General features: G+C 40.1%; 1 protein-coding gene across 2 annotated transcripts in view; it reads left to right on the plus strand.

Moving 5' to 3' along the window:
- Positions 1-12,604, plus strand: part of Map3k3 (mitogen-activated protein kinase kinase kinase 3) — a 65,504-nt gene that overhangs the window by 8,585 nt on the left and 44,315 nt on the right. For both annotated transcript variants that reach the window (XM_051158889.1, XM_051158888.1), the window contains exon 2: positions 5,869-5,990. In XM_051158889.1, the coding sequence (XP_051014846.1) occupies positions 5,869-5,990 (122 nt within the window). The remainder of the gene's footprint in view (positions 1-5,868; positions 5,991-12,604) is intronic.

Raw genomic sequence — 12,604 nt, forward strand, 5'->3', positions numbered from 1 at the left:
GCTTGGCTGCCCTGGACTCACTTTGTAGACCAGGCTGGCCTGGAACTCACAGAGATCCTCCTGTCTCTGCCTCCTGAGTGCTGTGATTACAGGCGTGTGCCACCACACCCAGCTTAGTATTTTCTTCCTATTTATTTATTTATTTATTTATTTTCATTCTGGTAGCCTATTGATAAAGTAAAGTCTCTTTATTCCTACTTTATTTGATCTTTATTTTTTCCCCCCTTCAGCTCACTTGGTGAGCTTTCTGGCATAGCTGAAATAGTTTGCTGTTTGGAGAGACTCCTTATTCTGTTAATAATTATTTATTCTGTTAATGATTATGTAAAACCATCTATATACAAATTCTTGCTACTCACTTTTAAAAATATTTTCATATGATGCTGGAGAGATGGCTCAGAGGTTAAGAGCACTGTTGACTCTGGCTCTTCCAAAGGTCCTGAATTCAATTCCCAGAAACCACATGGTGGCTCACAACCATCTATAATGAGATCTGGTATTCTCGTGTGGTGTGCAGGTGTACATGGAGGCAGAACACTGTATACATAATAAATAAATCTTTTTTAAAAAATTTTAAACATCTGTATTTATGTATACTGGTTAGTATATTTTCCAAATCACATTGCTTTGTTTTTGTGGGACCAGGTCTTGCTGTATAAGCCAACCTGGCCTTGAACTTGCTGTGGTCCTCCTGCTTCAGGTTCCCTAGGGCTGAATTTGGAGGCATGTGCCAATATACTTACTTTAGCCTTTTGTGTATGTGTGTGCTATTTTTATTTTTTGAGACAGAGTCTCACTGTGTAGACCAGGCTGGTCTCATGCTTGTGATGCTACTGTCTTAGGACAGCCGAGGGCTGGGATTTCAGGAATGTCACCATGCCTCTTTCCTTGATCTGCTTTTTAAAAATGACATTGTAATTGTATGTTTATTTTTAAATTTTAACATTTGTTTTTGAGACAGGGTCTCATTATGTAGCCCTGGCTAGCCTGGAGCTGTTTATGGAGACCAGACTGGCCTCATAAACTCAAGAGGTCTACCTGCCTCTGCCTCTCATTGCTGGGATTAAAGGCAAGTGCGAGCTTGTTTATGTGTTTGCCCCAAGAGTTTGTATTCGCTGAATGAAGTAGCTTTAAAATTTTTTTCTTTTTTGCTTTTCTTGAGATAAGAGTGTCACTGTGTAGTTTTAGCTGCCTTGGAGCTCACTATGTAGATCTGGCTAGCCTCAAACTCATAGAGATTTGCCTGTACCTGCCTTCTAAATGCTGGGATTAAAGTCCAGCTTCATCACTCCTGCTTTTAAAATGTTCTACAGTGGGACTGGAGAGATGAGTCAACAGTTAAGAACACTGGCTGTTTATTGTTTAGTTTGTTTTTGTTTTTTGTTTTTTTCAAGACAGGGTTTCTCTGTGTAGCCTTGGCTGTCCTGGACTCACTTTGTAGACCAGGCTGGCCTCAAACTCAACAGCGATCCACCAGCCTTTGCCTCCCCAGTGCTGGGATTAAAGGTTTGCACCACCACACCCGGATGCACTGGCCGCATTTACAAAGGACCTGGGTTCAGTTCCTAGTACACACATGTCAGTTTAGAACCATCTGTAACTCCAGTTCCAGGGGACCCACTGCCTCCTTCTTGCCTCTGTATGCACTGGGCATGCATCATGTGGTGCATATACATACATGCAGGTAAAACACTCAAATATATAAAATAAATCTTTTTTACAAAGTTTTCTAATATATAACGTTAGATAAATACTGAGCAAATGGTTATTGTTAGTGATTAATAAGAATTCAGGAATAAAGGCTAGAGAGATGGCTCAGAGGTTAAGAGCACTGCCTGTTCTTCCAAAGGTCCTGAGTTCAATTCCCAGCAACCACATGGTGGTTCACAACCATCTATAATGAGATCTTGTGCCCTCTTCTGGCTTGCAGGTGTACATTCAGACAAAACATTGTATACAAAATAAATAAATAAAATATTAAAAAAAAAAAAAAAGAATTCAGGAATAAATTAAATCCTAGGGTAGATTAGCCCTTCCAGTCTTTTTCCACTGACCTTTTCATATCAATGACTGTAACAGCCAGCATTTTTAAAGCATTACTAAGTACCATGAGAAGTAATTTGTAAATTATCTTCTTTTTTTCATCTCTCTGTCACTATCTTAACAATTCTGTAAAATGATGCTTTATAACCTCCATTTTTTTCAAATGAGGAAATTAATATTTAGGGAAAATATGTGATTTGTTTAAGGACTTCTAAAAATTTCTTTGAGAAAGTTCATATTCCTGACTGCTGCCTTCCAAGAAAGCTCTTGTTTTACTTAAGAATTGTTCTTAATGAGATTCCATGCTAAGGGAATGCTGATAATTGAGTTAAAATCTCAGTCTAGGAAGCAACACCTAGAAGTACCACTCTGTTCACATCTTGTATTCATCTATGTCTGTAGTTGGACTATCATTGAAAAACGTCACTGCTTCTAGTTTTGTTTGTCCTCATAAAATTGAGTTCATAACCCTGCCTTACTTATATCAACTGCCCTAGATTTCAGGAAAGAATGCCAAGCCGTTCGCCTAGTATCTTGTTAGTACTAGGAACACTAAATAACACTGAGAATTGGCTAGCTTTCTGGAAGAAAAGTTTGTCAACATGATAAGCCAGCTCTTACAATAGCAAATTCTAATACTCCCTTCTTGCTCCTAGAGATTGAATACTGTCAGTGGTAGAAAGTCCTAATATTACAGATGGTAATACTAATACTGAAAACTTCATGCATGCTAGACATGGGATGTAGAGACAAGTGGACCTCTGTGAGGCCAGCCTGGTCTACATAGCAAGTTCCAGGCTAGTCAGGGCTACACAGGGCTACACTGTCTCCAAACTGAAATAAAACAAGAAAACCCAGCCTTCCCAAACCTCCATACAGATATTAAGCTTTTAATATATTTTAAGCTTTTAATATTCTTACTGGATGCTTCTTAGTAAACATTTATTACTAATCATACTTTTTGACCCTGATTAATTGTTACACTTAGTATAATTATGTATATTTAATAATATATGTCAGATTATGTCTTTATTACATTTAAACCTGCTTAGCTACTATGCTTCATGGTGTGTGTGTGTGTGTGTGTGTGTGTGTGTGTGTGTGTGTGTGTGTTTCTGCTGGGATTGAATCCAGGGCCTTGCACATATATACATCAGACTCTGTTCTAGTTTTTTGTTTGTTTGTTCGTTTATAAATGTGTATTGGTGTGAGGGTGTTGTATCCTCTGAAACTGTAGTTACAGACAGCTGCCTTGTGAGTGGTAGGAATTGAACCCAGGTCCTCTAGAAGAGCAGCCAGTGCTCTTAATTACTGAGCCATCTCTGGCCCTTGTTTTGTTTTTAATTTATTTTATTAATGTGTATAAGCTGTTTTGCTTTCGTGTATGTCTGTGCATCACTTGCCTTGCTTCTAAAGGAGGTCTGAAGAGGGCACTGGCTCCTCTGGGTGGTTGTAAGCTGTATATGGAGGCTGAGAATCAAACCCAGGTCCTCTGCAAGAGCAGTTAGTGGTCTTAACACCAAGCCGTCTTGCCAACTCTTAAAAACTTGTTTTTTTGAGACAGGGTCTCATTATATAGCCCTGGATAGCCTAGAACTGTAGAGACCAGGCTGGCCTTGAAGTCACAAAGATCCACCCATCTCTGCTCCTGAGTGCTGGGATTAAAGGTGTGTGCCACTATGCCTGGCTTGTTTTTTTGCTTTTAAATTTTGGTTATTAGATTAAAAACAATAAAGCAAGCATATAGCTGTCCCAACTGAGCCACATTTCCTATATCACATTCTTTTTCTTTAACGAGCCAATAGAGAAGTGGCTAGAATAATAGAAAATAGTTGATTTTGTTTATCCTTCTCAAGAATCCACTTTCTCATTTATTGTTTCATCTACTCTGTTATTTTGTTGAAGGTTATAATCTTTGAGTATTAGAGTTATATGTGCAGTACACTTCCCCCCCTTTTTTTGAGGCGGGGGTCTTGCTGTGTTGTCCAGTGTTTTAGTTAAAGGACCACTGTATTGGACTAATATTTTTTGTATATATTTTAAAGTGGAATTATATAGGAAACTACTCTTTACAACTCATTTTTTTTTCTTGCAAGTTTTAAATTTGATTTTACTTTTCTGAACAGTCAGAAATATCTTTATAGGTATCTTTGCTTCCTTTCCTGTTTCCTATGTCAGAGGTAGTCTAGGAAGAGGGGAGAAACAAGTAGTGTTGGAGAAGAGACCAGGTTCATACTGTGTTTTCCTTCCTACAGATTATTAATATTTCTAAGGGACAAGAATAAAAGGCAGAAAATAGGCACTCTTTTTGGGTGGAGTCTTTTTTTTTTTTTTTAACTTGTTTTTTTAAAAAGATGTGCCTAAGTTCCCAAGTGGAACTTGGGGAGTGTGACAATCACCCTCATGTTCTCTTCCAGATCAACAGATACACTTATTTTCAACCTTAAAATGTTACTTCAATAGTCTTAAGATCTCTGGGAGAAATTGTAAAGCTTGGGCTGGTTTGTATTCTGAGTTTTGAATAGTTTGTCTTCAGATAGTGAGACCTCTAGTATTCCACAGTGTTTCAAGAGAAAGGGATTAAAAGTAAACCCAGTAAGGTAGAGATAACACATTGTTCTGGCCAGAAGATCTACCCTTTGACCTCCCTATCAGAAGCTGACTGGCCAGTCAAATTTGTAGTTAGAAGCAGTATTTAAAGATTAAGCATATAGAGCCGAGCGTGGTGTCGCATGCCTTTAATCCCAGCACTTGGGAGGCGGCGGCAGAGGCAGGGGGATCTCTGTGAGTTCGAGGCCATCCTGGTCTACAAAGTGAGTCCAGGACAGCCAAGGCTACACAAAGAAACCCTGACTTGAAAACCAAACCAACCAACCAAACAAACAAACAAAAAGATTAGGCATATAAAACAACTGTGCTGAAAGCAGCTACCTCAAGGTCTGTTAAGATTTCCTCTTTTACACACACATAATGCTTTAAGAGTAAGTCTGCCTGGGTATGGTTTTCAATACTGTAAAAATCTCGCCGGGATGGCGGTGGTGCACACCTTTAATCCCAGCACTCGGGACGCAGAGGCAGGTGGATCACTGTGAGTTCCAGGCCAGCCTGGTATACAAAGTGAGTCCAGAACAGCCAGGGCTACACAGAGAAGCCCTGTCTTGAAAGGAAGGAAAGAAAGAAAGAAAGAAATCTCAACGCTGCTAAGACAGGAGGATGTCATGTTCTGGGCTAGCCTGAGATATATACATAATGAGCCCCTGCCTTGAAAAAAAGAAAGAAAGAAAGAAAGAAAGGGGGGGGAGGAGGAAAGGCAGGCAAGCAGACAGGCTAGATCCAGGGCAGTCCTGCCCTTGAGTTAGTTTGCTGAATTTATATTTTCATTCCATAGCCAACTATATTGTGCTGTAGGGTTCTTCACTCTTAACTTTTCAGGTTTTTCATGGTTGAATTCTCCTGGCAGTGAATGAACTACTCCCTCAGTCCCAATCAATGCATTGCTAGAAATCTGGAGGACTATTAAAACAGTACATTTAAGATTGCCACAGCTTGACCTTAATTATGTTCTTCATGACTGTGTGGCTGTGGTTACAGGGTCTGTCACGTTGTTTTGAAATGGTCTTGCTGCGTTACTCTGGCTGGCTGCACGCATGCAGTGATCCTCCTGCAAGGATCTCAAGTGTGGCGATTGATTATAGGCTTGTGCCACCACATCTGACTCAGGGTCTGTCGTTTTACCCCCTGGAATATCAGTCATATAATTTGCAGCAATAGTGTTTTATTGGTCTGTATTGAAGCTTCTTAGCCCATGTGCTCTCTTCATTGCAGATGAACAGGAGGCATTAGACTCAATCATGAAGGACCTGGTGGCCCTCCAGATGAGCCGACGTCCCCGGGTGTCTGGATATGAGACCATGAAGAACAAGGACACAGGTCACTCCAACAGGCAGGTATGTGTGGCTCTGGTACGCTTAACTGAGTTTCTTGGGGAGGGGTTTCCAAATGAGGAATATATGAGAAGTTAAGGCTACTCTGATTCTAGGCTTGAATGCTGTTGGTCCCTTTCACACCCCTGTTAAAAAGTGAATCATACGTAGCAGCCAGGTACAGGTCCATGAGCTGGAGTTCTTGGCACAGCATTTTATCTGTGGAGAATAAGAATAATTCTTCCCCTTGTTATGAAGTCTATATTCCTGTACTTCTTTTGCTTTTATTGATTATTTGGCAGATCAGATTCATGATCTGAAACTTAGAAGGTCTTCAGCTACCTTAAAGTATATACTCAGGAAAACGAGTTAGTTTTCACATTAACTTATGTGCAATATAATTAGGGAGGGTAATTCATTTATTAAGTATCACATAACGTTTGTTTGTTTGTTTTGAGACAGAGTTTCTCTGTGAAGTCCTGGCTGTCATGGAACTCACTATGTAGACCAGGCTGGCCTCGAACTCACAAAGATCCACCTGCCTCTGCCTTCCCTAGTGCCGGGAAACAGGCATGCGCCACCACCTCCCAGCTCTCACTTAACATATTTTAAGAGCAATACTGAGTTATCTTATTATTGTTTTTTCCCATTATTGGCTTGGGTATTTGAGAGTGTCTTTTTATTGAGAGTCATGTGCTGCTTTAGAAAAACATTTCCTATTTTCGTTAACAATTAATTTACGTGATGTTGAAATCCTCTCATGTCTGGCATCATTTATCACCATTTCCTGGGTAAGCTGGCCTTCAGAGAAGAGTGGATGGATGGGGTCCCACCGTCTGGTAGCATCCAGTGCTCTGTGTGATGCCTGTGGTACCCAAGTATATATGCTTGATGAAAGTTTGCTCAGGACTATCTCCCTGTGGGGGTTTCTTACTATCTAACCTCTTCTCATTTAACCTTGTCTATCAATTGCTCAGAGTTACAAAGAAATTATAAGGTTTAGAACTTTTTTCTATCTGTGCTCTGCCAGATATACCCTCCCAGAGTATTTCCTGCCTTTAGGAATTCTAGGTTCCCTGGCAGTTAAAGGAGTGTTTTTGCTTCATGTTGTAATAGATTAACTTAGAAAGCTGCCTCTATTGTGATTATCTTACAGTACTGATGAAATAACAAATTAGGACTCGTTCTTATACTTTTCATACATTAATCTGTCAAATCCTGTGGCTTCCCTTTTGCTGTAGTTTACTTGTATTCAAAGCCATGTTGGGAAGAAACATTTTACCAGAAGCGAGTCCCCTCCCCCATGGCTTGAGTCTAATGACCTCACTTTCCTTCCTGTCTTCCTTTGTGGAGTGTGCTTGCGAACACAGCTACAGTTAGCTGGTCTTTTCCTAACTGGACTGTTGGCATGGATAACAATTAGTGGGTGAAAAGAAGGCTCTAAGGATCACTCCAGGAAGTGGCATAGAGATAGCCCCGGGTAGTTTCAAGGGAATCTTGCTAGCGCTTAAAAACTGTTACCAGAAAGTCTTGCTCTTTTTACAAACTGCCTGCTACTATAGATTAAAGTTGGTGGTTGTGAAGATTATGGAATGGATTAATTGCTAGAAAGTAATAGTAATAAGAGCTGTTGGCTCTTTCCCTCCACAGTTTACTTGAATAACATCAAACACTTTCTGTTGCATGGAGGAAACAAATTGTTAACCTCAGACTTTTTTTTTTTTTTTGCAGGGTGGGGGTGGGGAGTTCAAGACAGGGTTTCTTTTGTGTAGGCTTGGCTGTCCTAGAATCACTTTGTAGACCAGGCTGGCCTCAAACTCAAATCAGTCCACCTGCCTCTGCCTCCGAGTGCTGGGATTAAAGGCTTGAGTCACCACGCCCATCTTAGACTTTTTATTTTAAAGAAATAACACAATAGCAGCTGCTCAGACCTTCTGAACAGCGAGCTCATGTGAAAGGGTTGATGAGAAAAATTTTTGGTGAGAGGCCAAATTACCTGTGAAAGCCGAAATGTCTTTTGTTTTTTTGTGTATGTGTGTTTCAAAACAGTCTCAAATTCACAGAGATCCACCTGCCTCTGCCTCCCAAGTGCTAGGATTAAAGGTGTGAGCCACCACTGCCCAGCTCTGAAATGTACTTTTAAATTTGCCACTAGTGCTGAAGAGTGGACTTCATTTCCTGGACGAAGTTTGTAGTAGATTTTAGAGATCATTGGTTAGTGTGACCCAAATTCTGTCTTATAAACCATGTCTCACAACAGTATTACTCATCTGCAGCCTCTGTTAGTGCTGTTCAGTAAAGGTCTGTGTGGTCAGGAATGTTCCATATCTGTGTTATCTGTTGTGGTAGCCACTGACCACATGCAGCTGTTGAGCAACTGCATTTTCTATTTTCTTTAATTTTAATTAAATTAAATAGCCATATGTGGCTTGTGGCTATTGTATTGGACAAAACAATTTTATAAACAATATAAGAGCCTTTTTCTTGTGGGGGAGACGATAACAAGATATTAAATGCTCAGAAGTGTATAAATTCATTGGCGAATTCATTCCTTCTACATAGATAATTAGTTTCTACACTCTGTGATAAGCTTATTAATGAGAATCATCTTTAAGATTGTATTCTTGCAGGAATGCGAAGCTGAAGAGCTAACATGGCTTAGTTGGTAGAATGCTTGAGGCTCAGTTCCCAGCACAAAGGTAGGAGTGTGTGCAAGTGTGTGTGTGTGTGTGTATGTGTCTGCATGCATGTGTTGGGAAGCTCAAGGTTTTATGCTAATATTAGGTAAAATGGCAATAAATAAAAAGTCATGATACCTTTTTCTTTTAATGAAGTCAAGGTTGTAGAGTGGCTTCTTCTGGGGAAGGTAGAAGTTTCTGGAAACTATTTTTGTTTTGTTTTGTTTTGTTTTGTTTTGTTTTGTTTTTCTGGTTTTTTGAGACAGGGTTTCTCTGTGTAACTTTGGCTGTCTTGAACTCGCTTTGTAGACCAGGCTGGCCTCTGCCTCCCAAGTGCTGGAATTAAAGGCTTGCGCCACTACACCCAGCTTCTTTAGCAAAATCTTGAAGACAAAAGTGCATTCTTAAGATGCTGAGGGAGATAGGGGCACAGGAGATACATGGGAAGATAATGAAAAGAACCTGACAATGTGAGTAATCTGTTATTATTTGTTATAATAACTTAGGCTAGAGATAGTATAAAATAGTGCTTTGGGGTTTTGTTTGTTTGTTCATTTATTGTGTGTATGAGTGTTTTATCTGCATGTGTGTGTATCACATACATGACTTGTGCACATGGATGTCAGAAGAGGAAGTGTATCACCTGGAAGTGGAGTTGTTAGCCACCTTGTGGGTACTGGGAATTTAACCCAAGTTTTCTGGAACAGTAGCCAGTGGCCTTAACTGCTGAGGCATCTCTCTAGCCCATAAAATAGTTTTTTTCATTACCATTCCCCCCCACCCAGATCTGTATTTAGGAGGACAGGGGGATAAAAAATAAATACCTAATTTAAATAGGTGAGATGTCAAGTTGGACTGAAAAATGGTAATTTGGATAAAGATTCAAACCACAGAGTTGAAACAAAGGCAATCAAGCATTTTGGCTGGTGGGAAAAATGTTGATTCAACAGTGGAGTGGTGTTGGCAGAGGCAAATAGCCAGTTAGTGTGAGAATGGAAATACCAAGCTGAGATTGGCACAGCAAGAAAAGCGGAAGAGCTGGGTTCAGTGACAGAATTGTTTGGGTGTTAGGCCTGGAAGAACTAGAAAACCTAATTCAAACATCTGCTTGGCAGGGCTTTAGACATCCAATTCCCTAAATGAACAATTTTGGTATCCAGTTGAAAGAGAAAATACATTTGAGTATAAGTAAGTATTCTAAGTAATTATGAGAGTTCATGGGCAGTGGGGTCTCTGCTGTAAACTATTTCTTAGGAGATAGGTTTGTGTTTTTTGTAATTTCCCTAGAAGCCAAAACCATAGTTCTAGCTGGTTGAACATCTTGGAGGTATGACGCGTCCTGGGTATAGCTGGGACCTGTGCGTGGCTTGACAGTCTGTGCTGTACAGCATCTCTTTAGCACTCACCAATTCACAGCTCACTGTTTATTAATGAGTGCTAGTTCTTCATGGAGCTGACAGCTTAGTGTAGTGAAAAATACACCTGCCCAGTAGTCACAATGCTGTTTGTTAATCATCTGAGGTTTTTTGGTTTTGTTTTTGTTTTTCCAGACAGGGTTTCTCTGTGTAATAGCCCTGGCTGTCCTGGAACTCGCTTTGTAGACCAGGCTGACCTCGAACTCACAAAAACTCTCCCGCCTCTGCTTCCTGAGCGCTGGGATTAAAGGTGTGCCACCACACCTGGCATGTTATCACCTCTTGACACAGAGTTTTATGATGGCAGTTAACAATGTCCCCGCCTATAAACATGTATATAAGCAACACTTAAATAAGTTTGCAGAACTTTCACACTAAGATTTGGAATTGAGCCAGGAAATAACAGACCTATTGATTTCTAGTCACAACAATTGTCCTGAAGTAATTCAGATAACTTTTGTGAACCTTAGTTTTTCAATTTGAAATATAGGCATTTAATGCACATTGTTTCTACTTGAGATTTTTGCAAGATCAGAGAATGTATTTTGCACGTTATAAAAATGTATAAATGTAAAGTAGTAGTAATCATATAATTTCTTCTGTGTTCTGCCACTATGGATTTGAGCTTTGGAGAAACTCCTAACCAGAACTATGCATGTTGTTGTAGAACTGAAAGTGTTAAGGTTTTGGTGCCTTTTTTGGCTTGTCATTACTATCTAATTAATGATCTTTTGCAAACTTCTGGGTTTTGTTTGTTTTGTTTTGATTTTGTTTTTTCAAGACAGGGTTTCTCTGTGTAGCCTTGACTGTTCTGGACTTGCTTTGTAGACCAGGCTGGCCTCGAACTCTCAGAGATCCACCTGCCTCTGCCTCCTGAGCGCTGGGATTAAAAGTGTGCGGCACCACCGCCCGGCCAAACTTCTGAATTTAGCCCAATTTCTGAAGATCAAATTGGAAAAAAAAAGAGACAATCCTTATTTCCCTAAACTCTTTTTCTTCCATCTTACTAATCTTCTCTATGCTTGCATAGATTCCAAAGTCAAAATCTGATTCTTCAGGGATTCACTGGTGAGTATGCCTGTGTGGGAAAGCTGCTGTCTTTGTGGCAGGCACAAAGCAAGGACAGGCCTGGGTTATCAGCCCCAGACCAGAGAACTCTAGGAGAGTAAGCCTTGCTGAGCCAGAGACTGGCTGAGTTGTCCTGCGGCAGACCCTCTTAACTCTTCTTTTTCAGAGGTTGTTGATAAGGAGGGCTGGGCAGCTTGAAGATTGGACACACACAAGCCTAGGACGGCCTCCATTAATTTCTTATGACTTCACTGAGTCACATTTATAAAACAAAACAAAACAAAAAACAAACAAAACCTTTACTTTTGTTTCCCTTTTCATTTAACCTATTTACTATCTTTGGCAAAAGGATTCCAGATCCAAATGTGCAAGGAAGCACCCCAAATATATATAGTAAATAGCCTGCCATGATGGCATATTTCTTTAATCCTAGAAGTCCAAAGCCTGGGTGCACATGTTGAGGGAGAGGTAAGAGAGGTGTGAAAGAGGAACCAGTGAAGAAGCAGAAATGGTTAAAGTGCTGTTAAGTTCTTAGGGCTGGAACCAAGTCACAGAAGTCAGGGGAGGGTAGGCTACCAGTTGAGATGCTCTAGCTAAGTCAAGCAGAATAGTGAAGGGGTTGGGCATAGTTGTCTTTTTATGAACATTCCTTATTTGTGGCTTGTTATTACCAGCCTGACAGGAGAAGCTCAGATTTGGGTACTTGCCTGATCTGGGCATATAATGATGTGCCTTAAAGCCTGTTCTAAAATGGCTATTATTGCACCAGAAAAGGCATCTTTTTATGTGCTGTTTTACTACTTTTGGGCTTGGTTAGACTTCAGAAGGAGTGATTCTGGGTTTGGAGTAAAAGTTCAGTTCCTTTCTGTTAACATAGAGCAGTACTTGAGTTTTGGCCTACCCTGGAATAGATTAGCTCCTTCAGACCTGTAAAGGGTTTGAGCAAGATTCTTACAGGTGTATCTAAATACAATGTTGTCCTAGTTGAAGAATGAATACTTTTACTATACTTTAATCCATAATTTTAATTATGTTTATTCTGCACGTGCATGTGTGCATGGGTGTGCGTGTTCATGCGCTGAGATCAGAGGGCAACTTTTAAGATGTGGTTCTTTTCCTCCCACTGTGTGGGTATTGGGATTGATCTCAGGTTTGGTGACAGGTACCTTTTCCAGCCAAGCCATCTCACTGGTCCCTGTGGCTCTGACATTCTTTTATTCTAATTTAGTGATTCATAAGGCATGGTCTATCGACCCTGTAGGATACTCCTTTGGCCCTTTAAAAGACAATGGGAGTATATGTAGTTAAAACTCTTTGCATAATAATACTATGATGTTACGCCCTTTTCAATTCATCCTCTTAAGGATGTACAGTGGGATTTTCCAGGGGCTTCATGATATAAGTTATTATAATAGATTGAAAGCAGAAATGGGCATGAAAATCCTGTTATCTCAGGCTATGCATTAAAGAGATTTGC

Source organism: Acomys russatus, chromosome 16, assembly GCF_903995435.1.
Source record: "Acomys russatus chromosome 16, mAcoRus1.1, whole genome shotgun sequence".
NCBI lineage: Eukaryota > Metazoa > Chordata > Mammalia > Rodentia > Muridae > Acomys > Acomys russatus.